A 12,720-nucleotide genomic window follows, 5' to 3' on the forward strand; every position below is an offset into this window, starting at 1 on the left:
TTTAAAGAATTTGGTCTTTAAACACTATCTGTACTGTACTGAGTTTTTCATAATTCTTTGAAATTTTTTTTTATATTGCTCATGCCCAAAGGTTAGCTAAAAATGATCTTGTCTTGCGCTTTGTGATCCGTAGCTGATGGAGTGGCAGACTGAGAGTCTCTTAAAAGGAACCCTGGCATCTCTCCAATAACAGCCAGTGGTAAACCTCATTATATATGAGGTCAGCAGGTGCAGATGAGTGATTAGACGCTCATAATTAAAATGCATTAACACTAACAGATGTAATGCATAAGGGGTCCTGCAGTGATCCGTGCTTTTTAAGTAATTACTCAAGATCCACAATGAGAAGGCAATGATAGGCCCAGTTATTGCATTCAGAGAATAGATAATGGGTAGTATGTGTTTTTTTTATTCTGAGAAATATTTCCAGTAGATTTTTTTTTCAGGCTTGGGTGTATTGAGAGCAAAAAAATGTGAAATACTATCTTCTCAAATGAGGCATAAAAATTCCTGAAGACTGTAAATGCATGTAAATGAACCTTTTTTAAAGTGAAACATCACCCAAAGTTGAAGAATTATTGGAAAATTCAAGCACACATGAATCCTGGAATGAATCCTAGCTGATAGAATAGACACACCACGTCCTATAGATTAATGTGCATGTGATGCAGTGCATCAAAAAGCAGTAAGTAACACATGTTATCGTTGACTCAACATACAGGCCCATTAGGATGTGGGCACTGGGCCATGTTGCTCCAGTCCCTTTATTCTGTACGGGGGGATGAATGAATGCAGGGTCTTGATTTATTGGGGCCTGATGGAGATGTGGTTAAGAGGATTTCTTCTGCCTTGCAAACCCAGACAGTCTGGGTTGTGGATTAGATAAAATGGCACCCCCTCACCCTACCCCAAACATAGACAGCACACCAACCTTTTTTGTCTGTCAGTGCTATACAATGCATCAGAGCTATTTCTATCTTTCTGCCCTGCATCAAGGAAAACAGGGCAATGGTGATCCGCTAAAATAATAATTTCCCCGTATTTTCAATATTAAATAATAATAATAGATTGAAATTTTCTGAGTGAAATCAGAGCATATCTGAGTGGTTTATGTCAGTTGTGAGGGGCTTGACCTCATTTCTTTTGTAGATGTGTTGCTAAGGGTAACTGTCCCCTTGACAACAGAAAAGGAGCCAGGGTAGTTTTGTAGTCCTGCCTCTTCTGTCAGTGTATGTGCGCGTGTGTGCATATGTGTGTGACTCGGTGTCGCTGAGAGATAAGACCCTGCCTGTTTTCTCAGCTTACACTGCACTGGGACATTTGCTCTCATTTGTTGGTTTTCTCATTAGCTGGAACCAACTCATTAAGGTATCATTTGCATAGTATGACTTTGTTAAAGGAATAATTTCTCATTTGCAAATGCAAACATGTATTTCTTCACAACTCGCAGTGTGCCAGTGCTAATGGGAGATTAGTGTTACAGTACACAACACACAAGCTGCTGCAGAGTACTACTGTATTCATTGCTTGTATTTGTGTGTCATGCACATGTGTGAACATAATTCCTTATAAAACACTTTTTTTCCCCATTCATTCTGTGACTTGAAAAACATGTACACAAGACACTTCTTGACTTAAAACCTACCAACCTAGTCAAGTTGTTTAAAAAAAAACAACGTGTATAGTGATTTTAACAATAGATATTGTCACTGAACAGCTTTACAGATAATGAGCAAAGAAGCGACAGTGCCAAGGAAAACTCCCTGAGACACCATGAGGAACAAAAGCTTTGAGAGGAAGCAGATTAAAAACCTAATCCATCCACTTTTGGGTGACACCGGATAGTGCTACTTTAAATCATTACTCTTCTACAACCATATACTATAAAATCAAGCAGTACTAATTGTTTAGAAAGTATGTTCTGGGTGAGAATATTGTGACTAAGAGCCCTGGGACGAGCATTTAAAGTCTTTATGATTACAGCAGCTGTTCTTATGTCTACAGTATCGAAGTGAGATTATCCACTGAAACATGACTGAGCCTTGAGAATAAAATATTTTTGGGAGGTGCAAATCCTTAGGGTATACATGTGGGACCATACACAGCAGCAGAGGGTGATACAAATACAAACAGGTCCAAGCAGAAGCAGAGCATCCGAATGAATCAGGCAGGCCTGTACGGCATGGCATGTGCAACCTTATTATCAACAATCTCCCAGCAGTTCTTTCACACTCCTAGCTTTCAACATAGGAAGAGAATTGATAAAGTTCAGAATCAAACTCTTGGTTGCAGAATAAATTATAAGCATTAATTATGTATCGAATACATCAAATCAAATTCATGCAACTGTTTACTTTCATTTCCTTGCAGTCCTATTGACTGAACATTCCCACTCTTACTGAGATCTTCTACATTTAAATGACTTTTTGTGACTTCCTCAGATTTCTAAAACCATTCATTTATCTGAAACAGACTATTCTGATGAAGTTAATTACTTTTGAATTTCACTTTATGAAACACTAGAACAATAATGCATGAATGTACACTCTGTGTTCTCATAAAAACAGATAAATAGTCTGTTCAGCGAAAGTCAAGAAACCGGAAAGCCATTAAGCCAGTCTTGTTATCCAATAGCATTGATGATATATTGGGGCACTTTCTCCGAGCTATTGGAAAAAAGACTCGAACTTCCTTTTAGCTTGGATTAATGCATCATTTGGCTTTGTCATTTACTAACGGCACATATATTTTAGGGTTTTGTTGCCTTTAGCGTTCAAGACAGTTATTTCGTTGCGATTTGTCGCCGATACATATGGCACAAACTGAAGCGAGGTCCTGTAATTTTACTTAGAAAAAAACCAAACACACATGGCTTCTTCACTTCCTTTCTACTGACTTTGATGGAACAGATCTCCTGTCTGCACCCTGTGCTCTCGTCTGTGTCTTCATCTGTCATTTCTGTATAAAACAGAAAATGTAGTGATTCATAGAATAACTCATAAAGATCATAAAAAAGATGCATGTTTATAGATGAAATATACACTAGTGATCAGTGATAGAGTGTGACTCAAGGCTATAAGTTATTGTCTAGAGGAGCAGCTTAAAATGAAGAGAGCTTTTAACCAGGATCACAGACAGGTTTGAGAGAAGAGGACTGGAGGAGTGTTGAATAAACACACTCTGAGGGCCTCATACAGACTGGAGGAGATTGATCTGGGAATGCTGTAACCTCTCTCTCGCTCTCTCTCTCTCTCTCTCTCTCTCTCTCTCTCTCTCTCTCTCTCTCTCTCTCTCTCTCTCTCTCTCTGTCTCTTTCTCTCTCTTTCTATATATCTCATCTCTTTATCCCTCACCCTGTTTTTCTTTGTCTCAGTAGCATCTTTTTTTTATTTTATGCCTTGTGAATCTCTGTTTTGGCTCTCTTATACCCTTTTTGTCATATTATAACATTTTCTCTGGTTCTCTGTCCATGATCAAGTCACATGCTATCTGCTCTTGTTTGTTATTTCTTTTATTAATACTTATTGTAACTGGACCTGCTTTTTAAAAAAAAAACTTTTTAATTACACACAGTATAGATTGGCTTAGCTGATAACTCACTCCTTTTTTAACCAACACACAGCCTTGTTAGTGACTCTTATTTTCTGTTTATGTACATATAACAGCCCTGTCTAATCATCTACAGATTAGTGTTATTGCCCGTTGCTTCTGTAAATGTACCGCATAATCACTTCCTGCAAGTGGTGAATTAAACATTTTGCACTTGACATCTACTTTATTTCCTCCCAGAAACATGTTGCATTTCATGTCTTTGAAGGAGTTGTTCATTAGCAGTCTGATTCGTCGTGTCTGCTCTTTAATACAGAGTTGGGAGCCAGCTACATGTCTTCACCTCTCTGAAAGGAGAAGTATTCTCAGACACTAAAGAAGTGTCTTTAGAGAGCCATTAAGTGAAGGGTGTTTTGAATGGCTAAATTCTGAAGAGTGCTGATGATGTGTCTTTTTCTCTCTATGTCTAGTATTTCTATATGTGTGTGTGTGTATCTCTGTCTTTTTGTCTGTCTTTGAGAGATTGTTGGGACCGTTTAGGCATTGCGGTTTGTCTCCAAAGCAGCATGGTTCAGGAAGGTAGAGAGATGAGAGACATTTGGGTGGCATGAGTGATCAAGCAAGATAACAAGACAGTTAGTGAAAGCCACAGAAAGATGAAAAAATAGTTGTTGAAAAGATGAAAGTGATATGAGAGAAGAGAGGAAAAGGAAGCCCAAGAGGTAAGGAGAAAGAGAAAGATTTACTGCACTCTCTAGGGCTATATTAATGTTAGACTCATCCTGCAGTGGATTGGGTTTTACTGTGAGGAAATGGGTCCTAAAACAGACAGCAAGCACTCCATTTGCCTGCTGCGCATTCTCTTTCTCTTACTGAAGAACACAGAAAAGTCATCATGTGTGTGTGTCTCTGTATTTTATTATTATTTTTTTACTATCAAGACTAGCTCTGTCAACAAAGTATAAAGTGCTGTCAAAGCATAACTCTTTCTACAGCTTACATCCCAATCCTGAGGAAATAAACATCCTGAACAGCAGATATTATATAAAATAGATCTCCAGACGTGATCATCTACTGTAGTTGACCTCAGTTCAACTCAGAGTAATCAAACGCCGTACACTACAGTGAAGCCATACAGATATTATAGTATGAAAGAGCAAGCTTGATCACCGAAAATCTTTTCTGCAATCCCCAAAAATACGTGATAATTTTTCAGAATCATTAAAAATTAGTACATGGAATTGGCTGCCTATTTTATGACTGTCCATACACATCAGCAATATTGATTACTGATGTAATCTAACACCAACCTTCTTCTACTTGGACTAGAGTTGTTAGGACAGGGGAAATAGTTAAAGGTTGCCTAAACCATTATTTAACTTTGTGTACTCTTCATAAACATGTCCAAGAGATTTTTTGTTCCAATTTGGTCACCTGTTAATTCTCACCCAAAAACTCTCCCCTATCATACAATAGCTACGTACCCTCTAGGAGGCTGAAGGATAGCTATTTGCCCTCTTCCACATACTTATACTTAAAGATGCCCATGACTGGCTAGTGTCACAGGGGTGAGAGAGTATGCCACCCCTCCCACCCAGAGAGCATGGCCAATATTGCTCCCTTGGCTCCTGGCCACGGATGGCTGTGTATTGAGATTTGAACTGGCAATCTAATCATGACAGAGCGAACATTTTTCTGTTGCGCCACTCTGGAGCCAATTTCCAAGTGTTTACATAGACTAATAGCTAAATATACAGTATAAATATTACCAGGTGTTGCAGTGTTGGGGCAGAGTTGTTGTCTCACAGATGTGCATGGTGTACTGCGATTGACTGCTGTCCTATCCAGCCTTTCAACCCTGAATTGGATGCCAGTCCTTCAAAGGAAACCATGCATGCCCAATTAGACGCTCATTCAGACCTAGTGGCTTGAGTGGTTAGAAGAGGTCAGAGGAAACTGGAGAATTTGGAGCAAACCAACACAGAGATAGTAGCACAAGCTCGAAATCAAACCAGTTACACTGGATATGTGAGGCAGATGCAAAGGCAATAAAGGCATGGGTATTTATTGCTTGAGAGTTAATAGGGCATGCTAATTTCCTGTATTATTTATACAAGGCTTGGATGAGTCATTCTACAGTCTTCGACAAGTATTGAATATGATTTTAATTTTCTGCTTCTAAATCCAAATGAGAATTTTAACATAGAGTATCTGCAATGAACATTCTTTAACAAACAGATGCACTTTGCTTGTGGAACTGTGTTGATGGCAGCATGTGTGTGATGGTAGTTTGGTAAGCCAGCAGTCTGCGGAACAGCTGAGCTCCAGATCTTCACTGAGCCACCAATCACATGTTCCACTTACTCACACTCCATGCCTTGCCAACAAACACAAAATACACCACAGACAGCATGTGCATGAATGCTTGTGTGTGTGTGTGTGTGTGTGTGTGTGTGTAGTTCTAATATTCCAGAGTCAGTTACGCCTGCCATTGTTGCTATCTGCTCCTATGAAGTTTCTTGTGAATGAGGCGTTCCTTGCCCCAGTGTCTCATTTTTTATTCTCTTCCTTTATCTTCCACATACTATATAAACATTTATTTAAAATACTTCTTTCGAAACGTCAGATATGCCATCAAATAAAGTCTGCACAATCCTTTAAATTAGATGTGTTTTTTTGTTGGACTGCTCCTGCTGTCTCTGTGACTGGTGGAATGCAATAATCTGTTAATGAGATTAAAGATGAAAGCAGATTGAGTAAATTCCTATTCTCTCCCCCTTTCCCTTGTTTTCAGGATCGTACAGGAGCGAAGGGATAAAGGCCAGCGATGTGTTACATGTGCTGAAAGATAAAGTGGCCTTTGTGTCAGGTGAGTGGATTCTGTACGCAACTACTGTAGATGCAGAGCTGCTTTATGGAAATGTTGCAGATAAACTATCAGACAAAAAATGAACAACAATAACAAAAAAACCCCACATGTGTTTTATATTCGTTACATTAATTTATTTGAACTACAGTTGTGTGTCTGAATTCTGGCATTAATTCAGAAATTAAATTTAACATGATTTAACTATACATGAACTATACAAAAACTATACATTTATTTTACCAAAACAATTTGGAAATATTTATTTTTAACTGTGTCTAGAAAATCAGCAATGGTTGTGAAAATTAGACCTTAAAAAGTCTTTAAGTTCCGATGTACAGCTGCACTTTGGTTTCCCGGTACGTTTTGATGCTGACGGCCAGTGAGTCATGGACTGAAATGTCACCGTGCGCAGAAGCTTCCAAATATGTGTATAATATAATTCTGTGTTGGTCAGTAGAACACACACACACACACACACACACACACACACACACACACACACACACACACTCTCGCTCTCTCTCTTTCTCTCTCTCTCTCTCTCTCACTCTCTATGTCTATCTCTCTCGCTCACTCTATCTCTCTCTGTCTCTCTCGCTCTCTCTGTCTCTCTCTCTCTCTCGCTCGCTCTATCTCTCTCTGTCTCTCTCACTCTCTCTCTCTCTGTCTCTCTTGCTCTCGCTTTCTCTGTCTCTCTCTCTCGCTCTCTGTCTCTCTCACTCGCTCGCTCTATCTCTCTGTCTCTCTTGCTCTCTCTCTGTCTCTCTCTCGCTCTCTCTCTGTCTCTCTCGCTCTCGCTCTCTCTGTCTCCGTCTCTCTCTCTCGCTCTATCTCTCTTTGTCTCTCTCGTTCTCTCTCTCTCTCACTCTCTCTCTCTCTCTCTCTCTCACTCTCTGCTGCTTTAAAACAGCATTTCCCGGCTGATTCAATCCAGGTTAAAGAAATCAGTGTGGAGGTTGGGACTTTTATAGCTGCAGATATGACACTCAGTTGTGGAGAATTCAGGATTCAGAATATATGTAGGGCTACAGAAACTTGTGATTTTGACAGCACAACTAGCTATCATCAGAATGGGGGAAATAAAAATGAAAAGCCATGTGCTTCAGACATGCCCCCTTATAAATCACACCAGCTTGGCCAGAGAGCTAATGTTTAATTAGCCATGTTTAATTATGTTAGAGCCTGTTGCAGAGCCTTTGTTTTGTTACATGTGGTTAGAGTCTGAATGGATCACACAAACGCCATGTCATTATCAAGTTTCAATTATTGTATTTGTATCTTTTCATTTTGTGCATTGTTCCAGCCCTAACAGATCGCAATAGCTGCTGTACAATAGCTGCTGACAACACCATTACAACAATGGTGTTGTCCAATGATATAAAAGTAAAACAAGTTCGCCTCACACCTCCAGGGTTGGGGGTTCAATTCCTGCTGCTGCCCTGTGTGCACGGTTTGTGCATGTTCTCCCCGTGCTGCGGGGGTTTCCTCCAGGTACTCTGGTTTCCTCCCCCAGTCCAGACATGATGGTAGGCTGACTGGCATGTCCAAAGTGTCCATAGTGTATGAATGGGTGTGTGAATGTGTATGTGATTGTGCCCTGCGATGGATTTGCACCCTGTCCAGGATGTACCCCATGTACCTTGTGCCCCATGCTCCCTGGGATAGGCTCCAGGTTCCCCACGACCCAGTAGGATAAGCGGTATAGAAGATGGATGGGTGGATTATATGTTTTACTCAGCCCTAACGGAATGTATAGAAAATGTTATAGAATAGTAATAATAATTTATTGTGTCATCATTGCTTCATTCAGTGGTGGTATCACAGCAGTAACAGTGTAAGATTCCCATAGAATTGTGATAGCGCATGTATTACATAGGTACCACACATACATAATACAGATTTTAAAAAATTAAAATATCATAATAGAGTTTGATATGGTCACATCATGTTACCATAACAACTGATTATTATTAATTTTTTTTATTCAAAGCTTAAATTCTTTATCCTGCATCTTAACTGCTACTCCTTTTGGTCTTGTTCTGCCTCGTTTTGTTAATGAGGAGCGTAAATCAGGCCAGACGGAGTGTTTAGAGGAGCAGCAGGAGCAGGACGGGGATAAGTAGGCAGGGGAGATATGCTCATAAAGGGCTAAATACTGTGTTGAACTCACTTTACTTGCATTACTTCAGTGCACACAAGGAGGACATTAACTTTACACAGTCCTTGTAAAGTCCTTGGGGGAAGAGAAAAGAGTGTGAATGTGTGTGTGTGTGTGTGTGTGTGTGTGTGTGTGTGTTGGGCGCCTGAAGGAATTCATGTGACTTACAAGGACGATTTTAGCAGAGATATATTGGAGTGTTCTCAGCTGTGATGTCTCCCAGATTCATCCCTATGAAGAGCACCATACTGAAGGTCTGGACCAGTGCCAGAACGAGGCAGTGCTGCTTAGCAGTGTGTCGTGATGGAGCAGTTGACCTGCCAGGGAGGGTGTGTGTGTGTATACTGTAAATCAGACACATACGACAGTTGGCAGCTGAGGAATGCCCTAAAAGTGTCAGTACATATATGTCAGTGCAGTCGTCTCTTCCTCCTTTACTCTCTGTGTGTTCCTTCTGTTCTTAATCAGTGCATTCCTTCATCCTCTTTCTCATGGTTTCGTTCCTCTTCTCTCCAACATAATAGAACATCGAAAGAGCTTAAAGACACACTTAAAAATTGAGTCTGCATACCGTATGCCCTTGTTGCTAGGCAGTCCACAGTCCTCGAGCTCAAGTTTATTAAGATCCTCTTCATCTTAGAAGTTTCATTTGCAAATAAAAAAAATGCCCTCTTTCATGTAAGACAGGTAGTTCATTAATTAAATATCTAACTTGTGTGATACTCATCCAGGAAAGCCCTTGGAGGTAAAAGCACCATGATGTGCTTTACTCATTCATTAGCAGCATACTAATGCATTACTGTGCTCAAGAAGGGATTGGTTTGTGTTTGTGTTTTCAGGTGGCCGTGATAAGAGAGGAGGGCCGATTCTGACCTTCCCAGCTAGGAGTAATCATGACCGAATAAAGCAGGAGGATCTGAGGAGACTAGTCACATACCTGTCCACCGTGCCCAGGTGAACAGCCACACAAGTCCACACAATTAATACGGCATGCATACTGTGTATTTCACCTGGAAGGATACTGATGTAAAAATACTGATATCTGTCTTTACATAGTCAGTGTTTAGATGGACAATAAAGCAACCATGATACAACAGACCAGATGGACAAAATTCATTTCATCCCAATTTTTTTCCTGCTTTTCGTATAATATGTTGGTTTACGTACAACCCTTTTTCATAAAGGATTAGCATTTTCATGGGTCCAGCCAGATCAAGTAGCCCATAGTAAATATGTATGCAGTTTGAAATGGCGTTTGTGCATAAATATGATGTGGCCATGATTTGGCACTGATTACAATAACATTAATTCACATAGCAAGGCTGTCCTTTGTGTTAAAAAAATTAAACATCAACACATTAGACTACTTTATTTGGACTGTAGTTACATTTGCTCGCATTACATAAAAAATTTGGATCTTAGATTAATGACATACGCTAGGAGATAGCTAGTAAAGAGATTTCGCCATGGATTGTATGTTTTTCAGTGCGTTATAAGGCACAAAACCAAAAAAAGGAGACGACTTACTAGTTTGTTGCTTCAGACCCAGGTATTCTTTATCCCTATCTTGTCATCCTGCTTTTTTTTCAATCTGTCCATGTTTTGCTCCTGTCAGAAATTTCTAATTCACACAATGTAATGAAAAATGAAAAAGTCAGGTTTCACGGTTGATGTTCAGGCTGCAACTAGCTGTCTGAACAGAATATGCAACATCGCCTTTAAAAGTCTAGTGCAGAGGGAAATGGCATTCGCTGCATACAGTAAAGGCAAGTCATTGTCACAGTAGTGTAGAGGTTATTTGTGTGCTGATTCATTTTATCTGCTGTTGTAGTTACATTATGGTGAAAGAGGACGTCCTTCATGACATAGTGAATTGTCCTTGCATTTATTTTTACTTGAATCTCTATTCTTATTGTTGCTCATGGGCGTTTCCCTTGATTAAATGCAGGGTCAACACTGAATACAGTATATATTTCAAATGAAATGAACTGTTAACTGTTAAATAAGGATCAAATGAAATGACATTTCTGGTAACTGTGCTCTACTGTGTGTTTTTTGTTTAAAAATCCATTACAATCCATATATTTAATGCCCCACTCCCCCACAGTCAACCCCTGTTCTCCCCTCACAGACCAGCTTCAGCTTGTGGTTTACAAGCAGCTCTGCTGGACAGCTGGTATCCTTCCTCATAACCGCCTACACGGCCGCTTTAGGCCATCTACATATCAGATCACATGTCTCTGTGATGGAGTACAGGGTATAGTTGTGTGGCATTCACTGGTTCAAGATTACAATCAAGGTCAATGTGATTTTTAAAAGCATGTAAAAGCATGTTTACGTTAAAGCATAACTGAGATGAACAATGGACAGTTTTGTGAAGGACAAACAATGTTTGTGATGTTTTTGCTTGGCTTTAAATGGACAGTGTGTTTGCATGCTTTTACATGTGTGTGTGTGTGTGTGTGTGTGTGTGTGTGTGTGTGTGTGTGTGTGTGTAGAAAAAAAATCTGATTTTTAATAAACGTTTAAAAGCGAGACAGAATATCAGAATATGAGAATATGAGAATGTTGTAGCTCATTATGAGGGGATCTGCCAAAAAGTCTTTCTTTTTCATTACTTCTCCTAATTAATTGATTGCTTTTGTCATTCATTAATCTTCAGTAACCACTTGTCCCAGGAACAGGAACAGACCCTGGATGGGATGCCAATACGTCACAGGGCACCATGCTTATGAAATTCATGCGTTATGAACATTTAAAAGCGTAAATAAGTTATTTGGCTTGGTTCTGTGCATTTATTGTCCTTTATTGTGTGATGGTTCACTTTTATACATAATTATTGGACTTATAAAAGCTCATGTTAGTTACGAGAACCTACACTAATGCACATAAAAATATGTATGTTAGTAAAACGAGATCTTTGGTTTCCAGTAGAGAGGACATCATCAGTTGCATCGTCAGTGTTAGATCACTGTGTAACAGTGTCCGGGGGTGATATGATGTTTGTATGGAAAAATCAATTATACTGAGTGTGTCTTTATCCAGGGTATGAGCTCACTATTCTCAGCAGGTGCATGAGATTAAGCTGTAGATTAAAGTGCTGTTGAACAAGCCTTGATTTTTATGTTTCTGTATGTTATATTTATGTTTCTGATATATATTGGTTGATAATTCTATGATAAGGTAAGGTGCTGGGTCTATGATCAGAATATTGTAATGCTTATAATAGCAATCTGAAAGTTCTTTAAAAAATCAATGTGAATTGGATAAGATGTTCGTTTTTGTTTTAATGACAAAAACAATGTTAGTAAAGCCAAGGAAAGCAGCTGAGTGGAATGTGTAACTGGAATATGTAATTGCCATGCCAATTAGTTAGCAGACACGTGAGTAATAGTGCAGCACTATGATTTTTTTTTTTTGATTGTTTAAACTATAGTCAACTTGGGGAGTGTTAAAATAGATTCACCCACTGACTCACTTCCAATAACTGCTTTCTTTTGGTCAGGTTGATGGTGGATCCAGAGCTTACACCAGGCGTATGTTGGGAATACACTCGTGTGAATGGGAGACCAGTCCATTAAAGGGCACCATACACACAAACACACACATACACCTTCACACACTTAACTAATCCAAACTCAGGATTGAACCTGGGACTAAATTTGACACTTTGTTGGTGAGGAGGACTGGTTCACCGCTAGGTGTATAGAAAATGAAAACACATGAGCATGAATGAAATGCAGGCTATAGTACAATATAGTAAGAATGAGCCATTTGCCACATGCTGATGTATGACCAGCCAAAATGTCATGCGAAAATATCACCTACATTTTCTATACAGTTACAGCTGTATAAACAAAAGTCAAAACCATCACCACCCTCATATAATGTGTTCTCACTTACCTGTATTAATACATTCTAAACATGCATAGTTGTTGTTTTTAGATCAGCGTTGTTGTTTTTAGATCAACCTGTATAGAGCAGGTTACATCAGACTTATATTATGCCTTATGTTGTTCATGATCACAGAGCCTGCAAGTAATCTAATTATATTCCTTGGATGTGTTTTCTGTGCTGTATTAATTCCAAGCCTACTGAAGCACATGCAGTGAAGCAGGCAATTATTCCTTATTTTTATCCCCCA

The 12,720-nt window shown here is 39.3% G+C and overlaps 1 protein-coding gene across 1 annotated transcript in view; it reads left to right on the forward strand.

The window, feature by feature from the left end:
* The window catches only part of kalrna (kalirin RhoGEF kinase a), a 180,075-nt gene that overhangs the window by 69,780 nt on the left and 97,575 nt on the right, over nt 1–12,720 (forward strand). The window contains exons 2-3 of the mRNA XM_047155984.2: nt 6,344–6,418; nt 9,416–9,530. Coding sequence (XP_047011940.2) covers nt 6,344–6,418; nt 9,416–9,530 — 190 coding nt within the window. The remainder of the gene's footprint in view (nt 1–6,343; nt 6,419–9,415; nt 9,531–12,720) is intronic.

Source organism: Ictalurus punctatus, chromosome 6 (assembly GCF_001660625.3).
Source record: "Ictalurus punctatus breed USDA103 chromosome 6, Coco_2.0, whole genome shotgun sequence".
NCBI lineage: Eukaryota > Metazoa > Chordata > Actinopteri > Siluriformes > Ictaluridae > Ictalurus > Ictalurus punctatus.